Genomic DNA, 22,556 nt, shown 5'->3' with positions numbered 1-22,556 from the left:
CCTCCGCACAAACGGCACAAAGCCGGGACGGAACGGGGTCACGAGGTAGCGAAAAACAGGTCAGTACACAAAATGCAATACACTGTTTTAAAAATGCTTTTCCAACGTGCTCATTAAAATCATCAGCAGAGTACAATTTGCATAAGCAGAGTCCACATCGACAAACAACACGCAGCCTAGGTCGCCGCGTTAGTCAATGGGCAGGGAACTGCAAACGGAGTCTAAATACTCCTCAGGCTCGGCAGCACTAGAACGCTAACCTGCGAAGATGACGTGCAGGGCGGAAGTGGTTTTGCGAGCAGGGAGTGAGATTCCTCGAACTGACCCTCCGCACAAACGGCACAAAGCCGGGACGGAACGGGGTCACGAGGTAGCGAAAAACAGGTCAGTACACAAAATGCAATACACTGTTTTAAAAATGCTTTTCCAACGTGCTCATTAAAATCATCAGCAGAGTACAATTTGCATAAGCAGAGTCCACATCGACAAACAACACGCAGCCTAGGTCGCCGCGTTAGTCAATGGGCAGGGAACTGCAAACGGAGTCTAAATACTCCTCAGGCTCGGCAGCACTAGAACGCTAACCTGCGAAGATGACGTGCAGGGCGGAAGTGGTTTTGCGAGCAGGGAGTGAGATTCCTCGAACTGACCCTCTGCACAAACGGCACAAAGCCGGGACGGAACGGGGTCACGAGGTAGCGAAAAACAGGTCAGTACACAAAATGCAATACACTGTTTTAAAAATGCTTTTCCAACGTGCTCAAAAATCATCATAGCATAGCACTGCTAATCACCCGAGAGGATATGCAGGTGCTGTGCTGCGGTGTCATTGTGGAAAAGAACAATGGTTCGGGTTGGCCTGAGAAGGTCCAGTGACATGAACAAGCCCTTAGGAGGGCGAAATGATTTGGTATAGGTACAAGGACTCACAATTGGAGAATGATACTTAATATAGAGGAACAAGGGACAAGGGGGGTCAGTGTATGACACTTATTTATTGAATAAAGATTGAATTCAAAGTGCTCACATATTTAGTGACAAGAAAGCGTGACATGCAGGTGAGGGTGGGGTCTTTAAAAGAGAACATCGCATTGGCAACAATTTAGAACCATTTTAAAATTAAATTAGTACAAAATAGGTTCGAGTTGCATAGGGTCGACGGCGTTTCGAACTCAGTTATTTGAGTTCATCATCAGGACAAAATGTGAGCATATGAACTCTAAAGGTGAGAAAATTACAGAAAAAACAAATCAATAACAAATAATCAAAACATAAATTAGTCCCTGGACTTTAACAAAAATCACAAGCAATTAATGAGCGTTACATAGTGTTCTCCAAAAAAGTGATGCAATTACACAAAAAATGAAAAAACGGTAACCTGGCAGAGTCAGCAGGGTAATGGAACTGAGCAGTTTAATTGCCTTGAAGGAATGCGCAATTACATGAATAGGATGTGAGGAACTCCGAGCTCAAAGTGACGAAGTAACTATTAGCGCTAGGGGCGGAGATGGGGGCATCTTAACGCGCGCATGAAGTGAAACACTTACTGAGTATATGAGCGGTAGAGTGAATGGGTAGTCGTCAGCGAAAAACGAGTTCGTCGCGGGAGTGGACGTCTTGATTTTAAAGCATTAGTCTAGAAAAATGGGGTGACTATTGGTTACAGCTGGACAAGGCACTTGGTGATTGAAGTAAGAATACCGCGTGGTGTCAGGGTAGTATAGACACTTACTGGAGTGATAGAATGGGTCCAGACTTCTCAATGAATGGAAGCGCGGTGTCAGTGCCGAAACATATTCAAGCAGGTATCAGGAGGAAGTTGCCTGAAGGAAAGGGGGGTTGTTAAGGGGGTGTGTACATGTAGTTACGGGCCGGTGTCAAACTTTTAGAACGAAGACACTTACTTGAGTTAAGATTGTAATCATGCCTGCTCTGCGAGTTTAGGCGAGTTATTTCGTTGCCGAGGAATATAATCTGTAGGGGAGGATGCGGGAGGTTACCTTCAGGCGGATAATAGGGCCGCGAGCAAGTGTAGGGAGGGGGTGTAGTTAGAAAAGTACTTACTTAATCCAAACGGCACTCGGTGCAATCAATGGGGGTCACGGGGAGTGGAGCGAATCCTGTGTGCGTGTGGTTACGCGCAGCGACTGGTCAGGTGGTGGGAGGGGGGAGGTTTTTAAGGGGCACGGTTGCCATTGGTTACTCAAGGCGTCCGCAGCTGCGCTGATCGCAGGGTGTGAGGACCCAACAAGGGTAGTAGGCTCAATGGGTGCCTGTACGCAAATAAAACGCTAGCATGAATGGGACTGCTGGAGTTACTAGTTAATGTCGTGGAGTATGATTCCATAGCGTGGGGCAACCCATGTTGAGAAGACATAAGTCTGGGGTAAATACTAACGGGCCAAGGGGGATGTGTGTTGGGTGGAGCAGTGACTTAAAATGCAGCATTAATATCGTAAAAACGGCGTAGGTGTTCAAATACTTGCCCGCTTAGTCTACATTCAACTATATTCAACTATATACAATTAGTACAGTAGGGAACAGAGAGGTTGCTTTACATACACAAGTACAGAAGTCTCAGGGTTGGCAAGAAGAGACTGGATTTTTACAGGAGTCAAAAGCATGTTTGAACACAGTAGGTGGTTACAGAATGGTTCTGTATTCGTCCAAAGTGTTAAGTCCTTGTTCAATGGAGCGGCATTTAAAAATCCATTTACATTCCATGCGGTTAAGGATTTGCTGTTGATTTCCTCCTCTGTGGTTGTGTTGTAAGCTGTCAATCACTTGCCATGTGAAGTCAGATTCAGAGTGTCCTTTGGCCAGAAAATGTTCCACAAGTGGTGCTGTTTGTATTTTGCAGCGGATCCTGCTCCTATGTTGCGAGATCCTGGTCTTGATTTTCTGCGTGGTTTGCCCGATATAGAGTAGTTGGCAGGGACATTTTATACAGTAGATCACATTTTGTGAGTTACAATTAGAGAAAAATTGTAAAGTGTGACTGGTGCCATTATATTCAAAAGACTGGGTGTTACAGGTGGAATCACACGACAGACAGTTGTTACATTTGTAGTGGCCTTGTAGAGGAGGGAGGCCAAGGAAAGAATGAAGTGTATTGTCCTTGTGCACTGGTTTCTGGGCTCTAACTAGGTGGTCCTTAATATTACGTCCTCTCTTGAAGGCAAAAAGTGGAGTGCCTGTATTGAGTTCCAATGGGCCTAGTACTGACCAGTGTTTCTTTATCATTTTGGTTAGTTTATTGCTAACCGGACAGAAGGTAGTGACGCATGTGATTTTGTTGAGGGATGTCTTTTCTTTGGGTTGCAGCAGGAATTCACGATGTGAGTACCATGCTCGTTTCATTGACCTCTTTACTAGACGTCTAGGGTAACCCCGATCGGTCAGTTTTTTGCATAGGATTTCAGCCTCTTGGAAGAAATCCTCTTTGAACTTGCAATTTCTGCGGATGCGGAGGAATTGACCGTAGGGTAGGCCATCTCTCAGTGCCCTTGGATGACAGCTATCGTACTGTAGGAGGGTGTTGCGCTCTGTAGGTTTAAGAGGGTAGTGTAGAGTTCACCTTCGGACGTTTTGACCGTGACGTCTAGGTAGTCAATTTTGTTTTTATTGAAATTGTAGGTAAATTTTAGGTCCGGCTGGGTGTTATTGAGCCATGCACTAAATAGTTGGAGTTCAGTTTCAGTGCCTGACCAAATCATGAAGACGTCATCTATGTACCTTCGCCATACGCGAATTTTGTTAAAGAAGGGGTTGTTATTGTTGAGGATGAACTTGTTTTCAATATCATCAACAAAGAGTATGGCAAAATTAGGAGCGAAAATGGCCCCCATTGAAGTGCCTTTACATTGCCTGTAATACTGGTCTTCAAACATAAAATAGTTTCTTGTGAGGGCTATTTTCAGAAGTGAGGTGATGAATTCTGTAGGGACCCGATGAGGTGCTGGGCGTAGATTGAGGTGTTTAGTGATAACTTCTATGCCTTTGTCTTGGGGAATGTTGGTGTATAGCGACTCGATGTCCAGAGTGACCAGGAGTTCAGTTTGGGGGTCAAAAGGCTGGGATTCAATTAGATTGATAAAGTGAGTGGTGTCCTTAACATAGGTGGCGGTGTCTTGTACCATATCCTTTATAAAAAAGTCAATGTAGCTCCCTAAGGGTTCTAGAATGGAACCGCAGCCAGAGAGGATGGGTCTGCCTGGTGGAGTTTCCAGATTCTTATGGATCTTGGGAAGAGTATATAGGACAGGAGTCCTAGGGTTTTTATTGTTTAGGAAGGAAAATTCGTGTTTGCTGATGTAGCCTTCTTCTAGAGCCATTTTGGTAGTAGTGAGGATGAGGTCACTGATGTCTTGAAGAGGATTGCGCATAAGGCGTTCATAATGTGACGTGTTCCTGAGTTGGCGTTGGATTTCATTGTCGTAGGCGGTTTTGTCCTGTAGGACGATCCCACCTCCCTTGTCACAGGGTTTTATCACCACGTCATCTAGGTTTTTCAGAGCGTTGAGACTGTGTCTTTCTTCAAGGCTAACATTGAAGGGAGTGAACCTGTAGTTAGTTTTTATGTTGTTGAAGTCTTTAAGTACGAGATGTTCGAAGGCAATAACTTCCGGGGGCATCGAACCAGTGGGTGGGTTGAATGTGGATTTGGGTCGTAGTCCTGTGATATCATTTCTAGTGGTTGTCTCTTTATCTTGGAAAAATACATTGAGTCTTACTTTCCTAAAGAATTGGAGAATTTCGGTGTGGATGTCAAACCAGTTCGGTTTTTCCGTGATGACAAAGGAAAGTCCTCTACTAAGTAGGGCTAGTGCTGCGGTGTCAGTCAAAGAGCCAGGTCTTGAGTCCTTTCCTGAAGTGGGTCAGCGAGGGTGAAGTGCGGAGGTGGAGGCGTTGGGTGTTTAGGACTTGGCTGCAAGGTGGGTGAAGGAGTGTCCTCCTGTGCGGAAGTGGTGGATGTGTGGTATCTGGGTGAGGTAAGTGGAGGTTCCTGGGAGTAAGGTGGTTCATGTAGGCGGGTTCTTGGTTGTGATGGGCTTTGTAGGCATAGGTCAGGAGCTTGAATTTGCATCTTTCTAGATGGGGAACCAGTGGAGGTCTTTCAGGTGTGTTGTGATGTGGGTCCACTTAGGCAGGTTGAGGATCAGTCTGGCTGCTGCGTTCTAGATCATCTAGAGTCTTCTCAGAAGTTCGGCGGAGGTGCCTCTTTAAAGTGCATTGCCGTAGTCCAGCCAGTTGGTGATGAGGACCCGCGTCAGTTTTCCTGGTGCTGATGGGGATCCACTTGAAGACTTTGCGGAACATGTGGAGAATGTGGAAGCAGGCTGAAGAGACAGCGTTGACCTGATGTTACATGGAGAGTTCGCTGTCCGGGATGATGCGGAGGGTGCAGTCCTGATCTTTCAGGGTGGGGGCAGGTCCGAGTTCTGATGGCCACGAGAGTCGTTCCAGAGGGAGGTATGTCTGCCGAAGATCAGTACTTCAGTTTTGGCTATGTTGAGCTTCAGGCAGTTCTTCATCCACACTGAGACTTTTTTCATACAGTTGTGAAGTTGGTCTTCGTTGTGGTGTGGTCAGCTGAGAGCGAGAGGAGGAGCTGTGTTTTGTCGACGTAGGAGACTATGTTGATGTGTGGGTTCTGATGATGTCCACGAGTGATGACATGTAGATGTTGAAGAGGGTTAGACTGAGGGATGATCCTTGAGGGACGCCACAGATGGTGTGCTTGGGTTGAGAGGTGAAGGGAGGGAGGGAGATGAATCCACTGGGTACGCCCGGTGAGAAAGGAGCCCATCCATTTAAAGGCATCATCTGTGATTCCAATCTGGTGTAGTTGGTCAATGAATGTGTTGTGTCAGATGGTGTGGAAGGCTGCAGAGAGTTCAAGCAGGATCGGGGAGGCTGATTCTACTCTGTGGAGTAGGGTGAGTGCTAGAAATTTGATTTCTGTTTGGCTAAGGCTTGCGCCAAAGCCAGGCAGATAACCCCTGCTCACCCCCTTGGTAGCTTAGCACAAGCAGTCAGGCTTATCCCAGAGGTAATGTGTAAAGCGTTTGAGCAACACACACAGAGCAGCAACACACTAGGCACACCACAAAAGAAACTCCACACAAGGTTATATATAAAAATAGGCTTTGTATTATCCAAAACACTTTAGAATAGTAACCACACAATATACACTGTGCCAACTGGCACTAGGCAATATTTACAGGGGATTATATACACATGACCGGGCCAATTGGGCCACTGTCAGAACCATCACAAAGCACAAATGGTAAATGTAGAACACAACCAGTAATTACTGGCAAAATACTGTACTCCGTATTATATCCTGCAACATAAATCTCATTATGCAATCAGCATCACCTTAGGCGTAAAACACATTAGGCCCAAAACTCATTAGCATAGACACATTACGCATTAGGCCTCACCAGCATAAACACATTATGCAATAACCTCATAAGCATAAACATCAGAGGCCTAAATCGTGGTGCATAAATCACATTAGGGTCTTGTGCCCTACCAACCTACCACTGACCCCCTGGCTAACTGGCCTTCTCTCTGGGGCCCAATGCCCTTGTGTCCAGAATGTCAGGGCTTGGCTGCCAATGCAGCAAAATCAAAGTGCGCAATTTCGCTGGGGCGTGGGGTGCAACTCACCCCTGTCTCCAAAATGCCCCCCCCTCAAAGAAGGGAATGGCGCTGGCACTACTGTGACTCCTAGGTCCCCACTGGGACTTTACAAAACAAATGTGCCCCAAGTTGCAGCTGCCCGTGCTGGTGTGGTGCAGCTGTGGAAAATAAACAAGCACTGGCACCACTGTGCCTCCGGAGTCCCCACTTGGACTCTACAAACAAATGTGCCCGCTGTTGCAGCTGACCGCGCTGGTGTGGTGTAGCTGGGAAAAAGGCCTGGCACCACTGTGCCGCCTGAGCCCCACTCCGGGACTCTTGAAAACAAATGCCCCCAACGTTGGAGCGGCCCGCTCTCCTGCGGGACCCCTCAGAAAACCAGGCACCGACGGTGTGCAAAGCAAAGCCCTCACTCAACTTGCTCTCTGGTGGACACATCCGCTCTCCTCTGGTGCCACTTCTGGCACCCGGAAGGCTTTGTGGAGCCCCCTTTCACCGGGGATCTCCTCTGGACTCCGCAGGGCTGGGGAAGGGCACCGGCAGTGTGCCTTGATCGGCCCCACTCCCGGGGGCCTTTCTTCCCTTCTCCCGGTCTCCTCTGGTCTCTGGGCTGCCTGTGAGGCTCTACTCCAGTCACGGGAGCCCCGTCTTCCAGCACACCAGCTCACCTGAGTTCCTGCCGCTGGAGCTCACGGAACTCACGGAGGCATGGTAGGCTCCCGTCCTCCCGCCGGCACTACCGCTCTGCCGCCACTCCGCCCAGAGTCAGGCGGACGCGCTTGACTTCCGGTTTTCGCCAGATTCTGCGGCTTCTTTACTCGGCGGGGTTGGCACCTGCTTTGAATAAAAGCAATTGCGGGGTGGGCATCCGCTCTTCCATTGAAACGCGGGGTGGGCTCCCGCTGTAATTAAAGACCAAAAGCAGGGTGGGCACCCGCTGTAAATATAAGCAATTGCAGGGTGGGTACCCGCTCGAAATTCACCAATGCGGGGTGGGCTCCTGCTCCAACAAACAGCGCAGGGGGAATCCCACACGCCGGGGTTCCCTCACAGCCACGCGCTGCGGCCACCAACGTTCCTGGAAAGGTGAATAGGGCGCCCACGAGACGCTAAGGCCCCCACAGGTCCAAGGCAAAGTTCTAGGGGTATAAGGCTGGGCCCAGGCAGGCCAGCTCACGGGGCCCTCCAGCAGGGAGGCAGTCCCTCGTGGCGGTTCCTCCTGGGGCCCAGCAGCAGCGAGCCCCCAGCACAAGAACAAGCACAACATTTTCATGGGGTCACAGCCCCAGTATTTATACACATTTTCTCTTTGTCTGCAGCACAGGGCTTTGGGGGAACCAGATGCAACTAGTTCAGGGGAGATTTGGAGAACTTTGTTTTCCAAGCACCTCTTCCCCTTTGTCAGGTGGGGGCTAGGTGATCAGACGCACCACAGGGGGCGGAGCCAGCATTGTACAGGCTGGGCACAGTCCTATTCAGAGTCAGGGGATTACTCCTCCCACTACTCCCAGCACAGATGTCCCTTTCAGCCTAGTGCTGACTAACCCGCCCCTCCTGGAGCCACACACACCTCCCAGCCCCTGTCCCTCACAAGCCAGACATGCAATTCACATCAGGCAGGCAGACACATAGCACACAGAAATGCCAACTTCTAAAATTGGCATTTCTAAAATAACCATAATAAATCTGCACACACCATTGCACAGCATTTATTACTACAATTCCAACTATACTAAACTTGACCACACTGCTCCTCTCATAACAGGAATTACCACTAACACACTCATCAGGGAACCCCTCAATGCATTCCTATGGAAGGGCAGGCCAATCTCACCAAATGTAACACACAGCACACACTCACTTTACACTGGACAGCAGCAGTAAAGTGCCTAGAGTCCTAAAATCACTACCACCATGTTGGAAAAAAGGCTAGGAGAAAGCCAAAAAGTTTAGGGATGACGCTGCAAAAAGGGCCAAGTCCAACAGTGAGGATTTTGTCTCTTGCAGCGATCAGGGCTGTCTCTGTGCTGTGATTGGCTCTGAATCCTGATTGGGAAGGATCCAACAGGTTGTTTCTCTCCAGATGTGCGGTGAGTTGAAGGTTAATGGCCTTCTTCAGGACTTTGGCAGGAAACAGGAGCAGTGAGATGGGACAGTAGTTCTTGAGCTCGCTGGGGTCTGCAGAGTGTTTCTTGAGGAGGAGGTCTGACCTCTGCATGTTTCCAGGTGTCGGGAAACATGGCTGTGGCGATGGAAGTGTTGAGGATGGTGGTGAGCTAGCGGCTGATTTCGTCTCTTCTGAGGTTGAAAAGTTGGTGGGGCATTGGTCAATGGGTGCTCCTAAGTGGATAGAGTTCATTTGAGTTTTTGTGTTGAATGTACTGAGCTGCTCCCATGTGGTGTGCGGGTGCTCCGCAGCAGTGGTCGATGGATTGGGGATCGAAGTTTCTGTATATGATTGCTATCTTGTTGTGGAAGTGGTCGGCGAGGGCGTCGCAGAGTTCCTCTGAGGAGGGGATCGAGATTAGGGTGGCTGACGGGCAGCTGAACTCTCTGACAATGGTGAAGAGTTCCTTGGTTTGGTTGGTGCTGGTCTCGATCTGGTGCGTCAGGGCCTCCTTTTTCACAGCTTTGAGGTGTTGGTGGTAGTTTTTGAGGGCCGACTTGAAGGTGGCTTTGCTAGATATGCCATTCAGTGGTTCCTGCCTTTTTTGGTGAGAGGGCAGATTTGGCCCTGGAGGGACTCCGAGTCATGTCACAGATAACTCCTTAGGTCTTTCCACACCTGCCAGGAAGTTCCCGCAACAATTTTGTCTTTTTCGGGGACACACCAGGGGTTAGGCATATTGAGAACGTCAGACTTCGCCACTAGTGCAATAAGCCCCTCAACACATTCAAGGTTGAGGGTGTGGCTCCCAAATGCAATTTGCAGAACATCAGGGACAATGCACAGGTCATACCGCCATCCCTCTGTTAACAACTTCAAAACCGCTTTAGTGTGTCCTTTTCAGCCCACATCCATCTGTTAGGAGGTAGGCTCTGCCATTTTATCTAGTGGGGTGGCAGGACATCACTTCTGACAGATGGGTCCTCCTGATCATCCAACGGGGCAACGCCCTCCCATTTATTTCTACCCTGCACCACCCACCTCTGTTAGGGCCGACAAGCACTTGTCTGTTTTGCAGCAGGAGGTGCAAGTCCTTTTGTAAAGGGGCCATTGAGAGGGTTCCAAAAGGGGCCATTGAGAGGGTTCCAGCCACAGAAGTAGGAGCTGGGTGTTATTCCTTGTGCCGAAGAAGGGCGGAGGCGGTCATTCTATTTAATATCTTTCCCTCTCAACGCCATCTTGCAAAAGGAAGGGACTTGGACAGAACAAAGAACTTTTAGAAGTCCAATCAACCACTGATTGGATTTTCATGCTGCACATACACAATACATTATTGCCTGTATTGCAATGGCACCTCTTTTGAAATGGATTTCAACCTGGTTAAACCCCGAACTAGAACTGAATCGTGAAGTTATGAGAGATTGTTTGGCTCTAGATCAAGTGAGTCGTATCCACTGGCTGAGTCACGTTAAAAGGCTGGCAGCGAAATTGGGACAGCCAGAGCTATTTAATTCCCCAGATAAACTAGTAAAGGGTGATAGGCAAGTGGACGAAGCAATCTTATTTATATATGGGTTCTACGGAAAGAGAAGAAAGGGAGTTGGTAAAATCAACTGTACGCGCCCACCGATTGCTAAAAACGTCTTGCGCAATCGAACCCTATCTCAATGCAGCCGCGGTCGGTAGTAGGAGTAACTGCAGGGCGGTGACGTGGGGAGGGGGAGGGGCAGGGTGGGGGGTAGTAAACTATGGATTACAGAGCTTTACAGGTAAGTTAACATATAAATTAGTAAAACGAATTTCGTTGCGTGCACTGAATCCCCAAATGCAATGCAGTGCACGCCACGAAATTCGTTTTATTAATTTATGTTAACTTACCTGTAAACCTCCGTAATCCATAGTTTACTACCCCCCACCCTGCCCCTCCCCCTCCCCACGTCACCGCCCTGCAGTTACTCCTACTACCGACCGCGGCTGTCTGAATGTGCTATTTAATCCTAACCACCGCTTTCTCCTGGTAAGATTCAGGCTGAATCAGCTACACTTTCTTCTTGCTGACCCTCCGGGATGGAGAAGGGTGGAGGATTTCTGTGTATGTTCATGTGACAACTTTTCCACTCAGGACACATTGAATTTTCTTTTCTTTTGTGAGCATTTTTTTTGCACATTCAGAAGCGTTTTATCCTCCCAATTCTAAAAGACAAAGGTTTTTTACAGGTAAAACCAGCACTTATGTATTTACAGTTGCTGTCCAATGTCTGGGAGACTTTTAGCATAGCAAGCTTTCCTACTGCAGCAGTTAGAATAAGGAGGAAAAAATGAGAGCGATTTTTATGATCTAGCTTGTATTAATGGATTTTAATGAATCAAGGGTTTTTATAATGTTACATTTTTGATTGTCTGTCCCTGATGATTCAATGTTTATAAACAGTGTAATATCTTTGTTGCTAATTAATGTTATAGAATAAGGAGGAAAAAATGAGTGATTTTTATGATCTAGCTTATTTTAATTGATCTTAACGAATCCAGGTTTTTCACAATGTTGCACTTTAGATTGTCGGTCCCTGATTATTTAATGTTTACAATTAGTGTAATATTTTTGCTGCTAATTAATGTTCTATTAATTTAAATTTTGTGTATGGAATGCTTTTATGGTTTTAATTAACCGAATAAAGTCCTTTTGACTGACTGACTGCCTGTATTGCCACTGCCTACACAGAGCCCGCATCGGCGCTTCAACATCTCTTTCAATATGATGAATCTTTTTTCCCCACCATCTTCTATAGCTAAAAAAAATGGTACGATGTTCTTCATGCTATTCTGACACAAGCATTTAATTCTATGAACGATTCAATACAGGAGAAAAAAAAGTTTTATCCTTATAACTACAGTTCAGTTTATGTTGTGCCCAGTTGAGTTTTACACTTATCGTGTAGTCTTGCAGGTGTAGTATAAGTATAAACCAAAAGCAAAAGGTTACTTATCTGTAACTACAGTTCTCCAGTGCTAGTATATTTCATATATTCACATGCCTATATCTCTCTCCATTGCCAAAGTGGGAGGTCCAGTGTACTCTGAAAATAGCAGGTGAAAGAGAAGGCATGCATATAAAGGCTTGGCAGTGTCACTTTAGTTGCACACTCGCCTCTCCTCCAGCCATTTAAGTGAGAGTGCACTGAACTCCACTCCCCTTGAGGCCACCAAACAGCAGATTTTAGCATGAGCTTGAAAGGTAATAACAGAATTAGATATAGTGAGACCCAATCTTGGTGAGGAAGGAGATTTGCATGTGAATTTATGAAAGACACCAGTGCAGGAGAATCAACGAGGAAGGCTATTCTCATTCTGCCAGGTATTACCAGAGTGCTTTACTACTTGGATTTGGTGCATGAGCTGATAAGGACCAAAAACTCCTAGTTCTCGCATCCTCTCAAGCGCTAGATTTTGGAGCGGACTCTTTACTTTCTTGAAGAATTGGCAGCCACTTCCTGAAGGCACATTCTCTCTACAGTAGCATAGGGTGCAGATGGGCACACTCTGGAAGGAAAGTTATGTCTAAAATAACCGTACGAAAAAAAAGACAAAGGCATAAAAACGTTTTCTATGTTCCTTGCTTTGCACAACACATCCAGTGTGTGTATATACATATATCAGGGCTAGAGCAGTAGTAGACAATCAAGAATGAAAAGCACGGACCATAGTACAAAGATCAGTCCTGTAGTGAAGAACTCAGTGGCCTGAGAGAGCAAACTGTAGGAGGTCGGATGTTGTGAATCACATCTCTAAGAAGGCCACAAAAGAGGAGCCACTCAATCAGAAGAGACATATGGCCTAGCAGCCATAATAGCTTAGTCCTGATTCATTTGGTGTCAGGTACTCAATGGCATGAATGTACAAGATGTGGTTTATGAAAACATGAATTACACTCCAGGCCCAAACGCCATGTTGAGGGAAACCATAAGAGTCCTCACCATTACACCCTATGAGCCCAAGCTTCCACTCTACCTCAACTGCTCCCAGCTGGACTGAACACCAGTGAGCGGTGCAGGCACTTCAAGTAAGTACACAAATGCGCTGCCATTCATTGAATGTTCCCAGCATGTGTGGGTGCAGGTGCTCGGTCTGCTAGTGCGGAGCCCCCACGTACATGTGCAGGGCAAGTGAATCAGTGTAATTCTGCATCTATAATCAAAGTGAAGGTAGCCAAGAATATCACTAGTACTAGTGGGCAAAGAATAGGCCAAGGAGTGACTCCATTTATCACCTCACATCAAAACTTGGTAACAGGAACAGTTTTGATTTCTTGGCAACTCTGTGCTAGATTATTTCCTGGCCATAACTACCATGTTATCCAAGAGTTCCTGTCCCTCACCTACTGTGTGGGCCTTCCTTTCCTGTGCTCCACCCGTTTGTGATTTTTCATATTCCTTTTGTGCCCCTTCACACTTGGCCATCTGAACCTCAACCCATTCATGCTCTCTGTATCTTGTTCCTCACACATCTTTGCACTTTGGTGGCACACCCTAAAACCCTTTCGGATTCCTTGTGATCCGCTCCTGCGGTAGAAGTTGAGATGCAGTAGTAGAATTGTGCACTGTGGAATTCCAAAACCTGGACTCTAATCTCAGCAATCACACCTGCACAAAGTGTGTGGTTCTGGGCAAAATCCTTCCTCCCTAACGGTCAATTTTCATGTCCTCGAAAACCTAGTGAACCAAAAACTGAATAAACATCCGGCTGAATGTCATTGAATATGCCTGTTGATTTTTCTTTATGTATTAATATTTGTATTAATCGGTGGTGAGCAATCGGAGGCCTCTATGTACCCAATGGCCACATGCTCCTGACTTAACAGATCTAAGGACTCACTTTGCTGCTGCTGCTGCTTTTGCGCCAAAGCTACCTTTATTTTATGGGCTATGTTTGTAGTCAGGGGATTCAGTGCCATTTAATAGCAGAATTATTTTAAACAAACGGGACAATCAACAGCTTATAAAGTGCACATCTTTTATGTTATAAAATACCCTCATTTTAGACCTCATATCTGATTTGGAAAAGCCTAAAGGCCTGAAATAGAGAAGCAAACAAGAACACAAGCTTCAGATAAACAGGCATGTTTGAAATGTGTATTCTGAAGCCAGCAGTGCTACTTTATGTTTTATTTTCTGTTTGTAATTCATGCTTTTTCTTGTTTTCTGTTTCCCTTGTGTGTCTAGATTACAGATACTAATACAAAAGCTGTATAATTTGAATTTGCATTATGGGCAGGGGAAATGTTGGCTCAGCTGTATCTTTTTTTCGGGCACTAATTAAGCACACAGCATGTTCTCGTGGTAGCGTTCCATTTGCAGCTTACAACAATCAACACACATGTTTAAAACGTTTTGTACCAACGTGTGAGTGTGTATGTATAATCTTGGCAGTTGGGAGGGATGTGGGAGCGCCATGGTGCATGAAAGTTCTATAATTTAAGTCAGTGATACTCAAAGTACGGCCCGGGGCCCTCTTTACCTTTACATGCGGCCCCCCTGGTGAACAGCAGCACAAGCTGCTGTTTAGTTGCTCAGCACTAATATTCAGAACATTTTTTTAAATAAACAGGCAAGCATTTATTAACCTGCAAATAAATGCTTTCCCGTCTATTTAACATGTTTTTTAGACCTCCTTACATTTTTATTTTTTTTATTTTACAGAGTTTTTTTTATATAGCATGGACTTGACCCGAATCTGGTATCAGAGCGCTTTACATAGCACCAGTTGCATTACATGAGGACGCATTCATTTTTGTTAGGCACGGGGAGATAAAGTTATTTGCCCAGAATCACATGATATTCAGCGTCATTGCTGAGACACAGACCCAGTTCCCCAGATTCGAGGTCGACCGCCCTAGCCGGTAGGCCAACTCCTCTCCCTAATCCCCGAACCACCCAGACCCCCTACCGCACCCCTGCTGGTATCAGTGCGGCCCTCAATCACACTACAGATAGTACTTTGTGGCCCCATGACAAATGTTTGTGAGTACCCATGATTTAAGTTGAACCTAGTGTAAAATATATGACACGAAATTGTCAAAAAACATATGCTTCCCCTCCGGCCCTAAGCACTCTTTTCAAGAACATGTTGGGCAATTCAATAGTCTTCTTGGTGGGCTTTTACCTGAAACTCTGTAATGCTTGTTACTCTGAAAATTAAAATGATAAAAAATGTTTAGTAACAAAAAAAAGGCAATAACTCTGCCCTTTGACCTACTGACCGTAACTCTTGCAGTGTTTTGATGTTGGACATGGGTCACAGATCACGGGAATTCGACATTCACTGGGAGCCTTGTATACTACATCCACAGACAAGACCATCAAGGTGAGATGGGTGCACAGGTTGGTAAGGCGTGTTCCCAGCTTGACACTCTTTTGGTGAATATGTTGTACAATTGTCTGTATTTCTGTGTATCCCTTGAAGGTGCAGAGACTCAGGCCACCCTCTCCTTTGCTCAGTTTGAAAGAATGTTGTACAGAATAGACTCTTTGCTAGCACTTACAATCTGTGTAGTAATGTACACATTCCCAATAATCACTTCTGTGTGTGTAGAGTGAAATAGCTTGAAATGTGCTCTTGGTGGGAGGGGAGTAAGAGTGCTTCCGCCACGCTTTCTTCTTGCAGGGAGAGTGACTTGGTTGTCTTGCTACTCTTTCCCAATGGTGGGATAGTATGGTGACTTATAAAACGTTCTCTTTGGGGGCGCTAGTAGGATATCTTCCAGCCTTCTCTCCTGGGTGGGAGAGAGAAGAATGACTTCTATCACTCTCTCAAGAATGAGGGAGAATGACTTTCATTGGTCTCTTAGTTGACAGCGTGGGATAGTTGCTACTACGCTGTGCTTGCCAGAGCTAGCTTTCCCTCACCTATGGAGGTCCAACATCTGTGAATAGCCCGTGCAAGTTATCTTGTGCTGCTGGCACCCACATCAGTTTTTCAGAATCCAAAGCAGCTCAAAGTATGTACTTTAGATGTAGAGTAGACTGGGATCCCTTGTAAATGTTTCCTTTTATGCTGTACAGCACAGGTATGACAACTAGATAACAGTGGCATTTAGAAGTAAACATCTCAAACAAGCCTATTTGTAGGTGTTAGCCTACTAGACAGCACAAATGTCTAGTTGCGAAAGACATGTTGATGACATGCAAAAGCTGACCCAAGAATGCATTCCATCCTTTGCTTCCCATTGGCTTTGGTTCTTATCATTCACATTTGTTTGTCTTCTATTTACTAGCTTTGTCTTTTTTAGCCCCTACAGTTTGTGTTTGCCCGTCTCGTGGAGCGCAGCCTCTTTACCACTTCTCTCTTCGGTAGCTCCTATTCTTCCAGGAGTGTTTGCTCTCCAGGAACTATTTTTGCAATTACTCAATGAGTGTCTATGTGTTTTCTATCTCTCACTTGTGTTTTTCCCCCTGCTAAATCGGACACACTGTGCTTTGTGTTGCAGCTGTTATCTCATTTTTTTCAGCTTCGGTTTGCTTTGGTTTCATGCTTGTTTTGCACAGTAAGTGTCTTTGTTGCTGTGTACATTTATAACTTTCTTTCATTATAAGCATAGCACTACACTCTATATTATTTCCTTATAACACTGCTTAAAGACATATTAATTTTTTGTCATCATTCAGACTTTTATACATATTAATGTTTTTTTTTTAATGTTCAGTCTCGTAGCAACAACATTCTTTTTCTAAATATGCATCCTTTTTTATAGTTTTATTTAAATACTTTTAATAACCACTCTTTCAGATTACAAGCGCCCCTGTACGCTGTGTCTGTTTTTAACATACTGCTTTAGCATTAATTCCTGTATGTTAAAGTCCTGCAATGCACACAATATCAGGCTTTGTCATCTTTTATATCAACAGCAATAAATGCAGTATTTTAAGACACAGCACATTTTGTTTCCACGCTTGCATACAATTGGTTGGTTTTATTGTCACTAATTTGTTTGCTTCTTATTCTGTAAATAAAGCAAGCATGCACAAACAAAATGACTTGGCTGCATCCTTGCACCTCCCCCCCCCCCTTCCTTTTGTTCACGCTGTATGGTGTACAACATAGAAAAAAGGCATTGGCAGCGCTAGTAGGTCTCAAAGGCAAAATCTATTGACTTTGCCAATGCTCATTTATTTAAACTTCCTTTTGTCAGAGCTAGGTCACTTAGGGTCCACTTGCTCATTAGAGCACCCTTCCATGCCAGTCTAGTGTTCAGTACTAAAACACAAGCATTAGTTTAAATATATTTGCAAATGCTGCTCTGTAAACACTTCAAATAGATGCAGAGTTTCGATCAAATCAATTAAAACTACAAATTGCGATTTATCAAGGATTTCATTTGCTTTTTCCAAGTCCTAACTCGCTCTAAAATTTACTCTGTAATTTCTTCCCCTTCCCTCATTACCTTGTGCTATCACACTCCCCTTTGCTCCACTCCCAGGCCCCATGAAATGGAATAATCTCCGTTTTGTCTCATTTACAGGTTCATATTCCAACAGACCCTCCGCGGACGCTTTACTCCCGGGAGCACTGTGACGTGATGAATGGGGTAAGAGTTGCATAATGAAGAGAAAGCAGGGATCCTAGGGTGATTGAAAGCACTCACTGCAGTTTTCACCTGCGGGATGAGATGTGTCCTGGGTGAACCTGAGCCCCACAAGGACTCAACATGATTTAGTGTCAGGTGCTTGATACCAGCCTCTGACTGTAGTGTCATGGACAAGAGTCCAGATTAAAGCCTTATCGGTCATGGGCTCACTGCAAGGTCAGTTTCTTTTCGGCTGTGGTCACACTGTTCGCACAGGCTATGATCTGATATCATGTTTATTTGGGTGTGGCTAGTTGCCATGGAAAAGTTAACTTTGTTTTAAACTGGGAAATGTTTATTCAAAGCAGCAAGTAAAAAAAACTGTACTACACTGGTTGTCTGTAGTAAAAATAATATATTTTAACATGCAATTAAGAGAGAATAGTTTTGGGGGGGGAATACTATGTTAAGGAACACATTTTGTCTGTGGATGTCTGATATTCAAAACTGCTGCCTGCATGGTGCAACGAACAGTGAACCCTCATTGCACTACGAATGTTCATTTTTTGATGCCTATCATGAAGAGGATGCTGATTAAACCAAAGATAGTAGTTTCTTTTCATGTTGCAGCCAGCCAATCAGAGTGCGAGCTTCCGTGGGACTTGCAGGAGCTTCTCACTCCTGCGAGAGTGAGGCAACCGACAGGTGGAAAAAAAACCTCGACTGATGAGATTGTGGTATTTTTTTAAGTTGTGGGCCAGCGGGACTTCCACAGGACAGCTGTGACCCCAGCCGTCCAGATGTCTATACATTTTGAACCTTAAATTCTCATTTCTGCCAAATGCAGTGTAATTCCATTTAGCTGTTTTGGCTGTAGCGGTGTTTAAAATTCCCTAAGGAAACTGCATAAGGAAATTTTGTTTTGGGATCCCACCCCTTTTTCTCAGCCCCCACTTGACGTTTTATGCCAAAACTGTCCAGGAAGGAGGTGAGGTGGTAAAGATTCGGCAAATGACAATTAAGTTATTAGCTAAACAAAAATACAATTTTACACACAGTGGCATTTATCACTGATCCTCTGCTGGGATGTGATAAACCTCATAAGGGTTGTTGAAGGTGCTACAGAAGCTAAATGACTGCACATTTAAAAAAAATTCACACTATCTTCCCCTGATACGTTACGATAAAGTCTGATGATCTGAACAAAGTGTACTTCCAACAGCAGCAGCAATCTGTTAGTTAACTTCATACACAGAGTTCATTTAACAACTGAAGCTCTAAAATTCAGAATTCATGACAAAAGTGTGGCATACCTGAACGGCATCTTGATGGAATCAAAGCTGTAAAACAGAAACGGTATTTCCTACATTGGATACAGAAGTAAACAAAGAAAAACAAGGGGATTCTTTTTGTCATATAAATTATGTTTAGTGCGCTATAAAGCTAGAATGAGGTCACATTTTCTATGAGTTCTCAAATATCTTTCTCATCCGTTTCATTCAAACGTTTTGACATGCAGAGCAAAACGTACTTCCAACACCAAATGCTGTCTGTCAGCTAACCCCCTAGTAATTGTTAAGTTGTTGTAGTCATCATAAATTACCACAGGGAGATGGTAGATAGGTAAAAGAAGTGGAGTCTTTATTCGCCAATACACGCAGCCCAGGAAACCGTGGCGATCAGGTCCGGAGATCCCAGCACAACTGTCGACCTCCGAACCTGAACACCAGAACCTGGAACCTACATACAAGAGTATTCTAATAGAGAATACAACACATCTTCCCTCTTAACACCAAACACAAAAGCTCCCAAAATATATAATAATAAGCTAAAATAAACAAACCCAAAACAAATAATAATAACAACAAGAAAACCTGCCGGCAATGGGGAACAGAAAATAAACTTGCGTTATCATCTGACAATTTGAACTGAACAAAATTAAATCAATGTAATACATAGTCTTTCAAGTAATAAGGAACACGAGTGACTCTTGTGCTACCTCTAATATCTTGAGCTGAAGATGGAACCTCCAAACTCTCCTCTCTTTCCGGAAACAAAACATCTGAATTATTGCACACATTAGACTGCTCATCAAAAACATTATCTTGTGCCACAACATAGTCATTAGTGCTCATATTACTTTGGCCAATAGAGCGATTTGAAAAATGCAGATTAGGAGAAAATTTTTCATTATTGTGATTCTCACCAGTAGACTCACACTGAACATCATTCTTTACTAACACCACATTCCTTTTGCTCCACCATTTGCCATTTTCGACTAGAACTGCATGTTTGGAAACTTTGACAATGCGAGTATAAGGAAAAAACTTAGACTTGCTATTTTTTGAACCAAGTGGTCTTCTAACCTTAATCAAATCCCCTTCATAAAATCAAGATCTGTCACCTTTTTATTTGCATCATAATCCAGTTTCATTTTAGTTTGAGCCTTTTCTACAGAGGAACGTACTTGGTTGATATCTGGTAAGTTACTAGCAGAATTGGTTTGATCCAAAACCCAGCAAGGTGACAATTTAGACGACCCATAACGTCCTTTAAGAAGAACAAAGGGTGGTATACCTGTGACGGAGTGGGGAGTATTGTGATAACTCCATAATCTTTCTTGAATTGCTTCATTTATGTTGTCTCCTTGCAAAGACGCAAGCTGGATGGTTTCTTTAATCATTTTGTTGACCCTTTCCACCATCCCATTACCTTGCGGACTGTACAAAGCAACAGTCAGATGTTTAATTCCTAAATTTTCCAAGAAGTGTGAAACAACTTGCGATTTAAACTGGACACCATTATCTGAAATTAAGCTCTTAGGAATTCCCTCCCGACGAAATAGATCCTTGAGTAACTCAATTACAGCTAACGTAGAAGGTTGAGGAAGGAATTTGCACTCTACCCATTTTGAGAAATAATCTACTACAACTAAAGCATATCTTAAATTGGAATCAATATTATACATGGGACCAATAAAATCAATGCCTAACTTTTCCCATGGACCATCCGGGAATACAACAGGGTGAAGAGGTGTGTTCCGCACTTTTAAGGACTTGTCAGACATAGAACAACTAGTACAATGACCAACAAAAGTTTCTACCTCAACATCCATCCCAGGCCACCAATAAAATAGTCTTAATCGTTTTTTGGTGCCTGTCATACCCAGATGACCCTGGTGAGCAAAATTGATTAACCTGAGCCTTAGTTTAGCAGGAGGAATTAGAAGATTCCCTCTCAAAACAATATCACCTTCAATGGTGAGATCCTCTTTTACTTTATGAAAAGGTCTTAAACCTTCACATAACATTCTTTCATGTGACCAACCATTCACAATGAATTTTTTAATTAAACACTGTAGATCATCTGACAGAGAGCATTGAATCCATTCAGAATGAGTAATGGCCCCTTCTAATACCACTAACCCATCTATTAACCCCACAACACATTCGTTGTCGTCAATCAAATTGCATGAAGATTCTTCAAACAAAGGACACCTAGAGAGGAAGTCAGCACGTGTATTTTTCCCTCCAGGAATGTGCTTGATTAAACCATCTACCATCTCCCTGTGGTAATTTATGATGACTACAACAACTTAACATTTGGCGACGACTGGGATTTCGCCAATCACCTTTGCAGCATTCCGTTTTTCATTCTTGTCGACATAACAACCTAACTTTGCCGTTGTAAACATTTGAAAATAATGAAGAAGAAAAACGATCGGAAGCTACCTACGGATTAAGTGGATCCTGGTGACAGGTCGTATTTCACGTTCTTCCCCTGTTTTGTGGGTGCGTATAACCCTGCACGGCAACCGCATTTCCTCGAGCGTTAGCGCGAGCGTTTTCACACGCGCGCTCCTCTCACACGCTCTCCTCTGGAATTCTGTCGATTCAACGTCAGTGTCATATTGGAGGTCACGGTACGTAACCTTGCGTGCCTCCATTTTGAAAGTAATCTTCACGCTGGGTCCTAGTGCGATAAAGCGCACTCCAGTCTATGTTAATTTAGCCAATAATCAGCGCTGTGACGCGCACACCATTTATATTTGACTCTGAGTATTTGAAGACATGATTTCAGCGCAAGAGTATTCTAATAGAGAATACAACAGTAATCAACTATAACATTACCACAGAGAACAACTAGAGCGCCCACATTTTATATTCAAGACAAAATTGAGGCACACCTGAATGCCATCTTGCCGGAATAGGAGCTGTTCAATTAAAAGCCTTGCCTGAGGATTAGACTGAAGTAAAACCAGGGGGTTAAAAATATGAGGAGAGTTACTGGTTTTTAGTTATTTGAGGCATAATGTATTTTTGAAGGGGGTCAAAATAGTTAAAGAGCAAGGCAAGCGCAAAAGTATAGCATCTTCTTTCCACATTGCTTAGTCAGCCTACCCATCTTTTCAGTCTCGTAACAGCTCCATAATTATAAGATAGTAACATAAATATATTTTGAAAAAAACAAAGGTTAAAGTGACTTTGGAATGAGGCAAACGCTAATGTAAAAAAACACCAAATCACTGAGTATGCTATTTATAGTTTAGTGAACTAGCTATAATTGCACCCCCATCATGCACTGCTTATGACCTCACATGTTACATCACTCGTGACATGTTAATTTAAATCATTGATGGCATCACTGGTGACATCACAAATGAAATCTGGGCAGGTGCCTATGTTAACTAGTTAAATAATAAAGTGGCGCAGACAAATTATCTGTAACAAGGACATACATAAACTGTTGACGTTTATTCCCAGAACTTCTTTGAGGATTTTGAAGCCACTGTGTATATCTAAAGTCTGTGCATGGTGGGTGTTGGCCGCTTGTGGCAGGGTGGGTGCAGACACTTAACACAGGGTAAGCCTTGTGTCAGACGTGTCCTATGTATGGCTTAAGAGGTTTCCTGCTTGAGGAGTGTTGAATGTAGGTTGCGGGGACGGCAGAGACTAGGCACTGAGTCCAGGTTCTGGTGCAGATTGGATGTAAGTACTTTAGTAAAATACACTACACTCATTCCTGAGATTAGCATAATGGTAAACACGCTTAGAGCCATAATTGCATCACTGTGAGTTAAACCACCTCTGAGTGGGTCACCCCTACATTCTAAAATAATCTGCACTGCCTCCAAATCTTGGAAGGCTTTTGAGTATCACATCCTCATATGATGACTGTGCCCATGCCACAAAGCACAAGAAAAGTAAATGCACTCCAAAGAGAAAGGCAGAAGACTACATAATA

The 22,556-nt window shown here is 44.3% G+C and overlaps 1 protein-coding gene across 2 annotated transcripts in view; it reads left to right on the top strand.

Moving 5' to 3' along the window:
* The window catches only part of FBXW9 (F-box and WD repeat domain containing 9), a 128,404-nt gene that overhangs the window by 81,736 nt on the left and 24,112 nt on the right, over nucleotides 1–22,556 (top strand). For both annotated transcript variants that reach the window (XM_085654456.1, XM_085654455.1), the window contains exons 9-10: nucleotides 15,023–15,112; nucleotides 17,268–17,333. In XM_085654456.1, the coding sequence (XP_085510582.1) occupies nucleotides 15,023–15,112; nucleotides 17,268–17,333 (156 nt within the window). The remainder of the gene's footprint in view (nucleotides 1–15,022; nucleotides 15,113–17,267; nucleotides 17,334–22,556) is intronic.

The sequence above is a fragment of the Triturus cristatus genome, chromosome 4_1 (assembly GCF_964204655.1).
Source record: "Triturus cristatus chromosome 4_1, aTriCri1.1, whole genome shotgun sequence".
In the NCBI taxonomy this organism is placed as follows: domain Eukaryota; kingdom Metazoa; phylum Chordata; class Amphibia; order Caudata; family Salamandridae; genus Triturus; species Triturus cristatus.
This window is presented reverse-complemented; position numbering and strand designations above follow the sequence as displayed.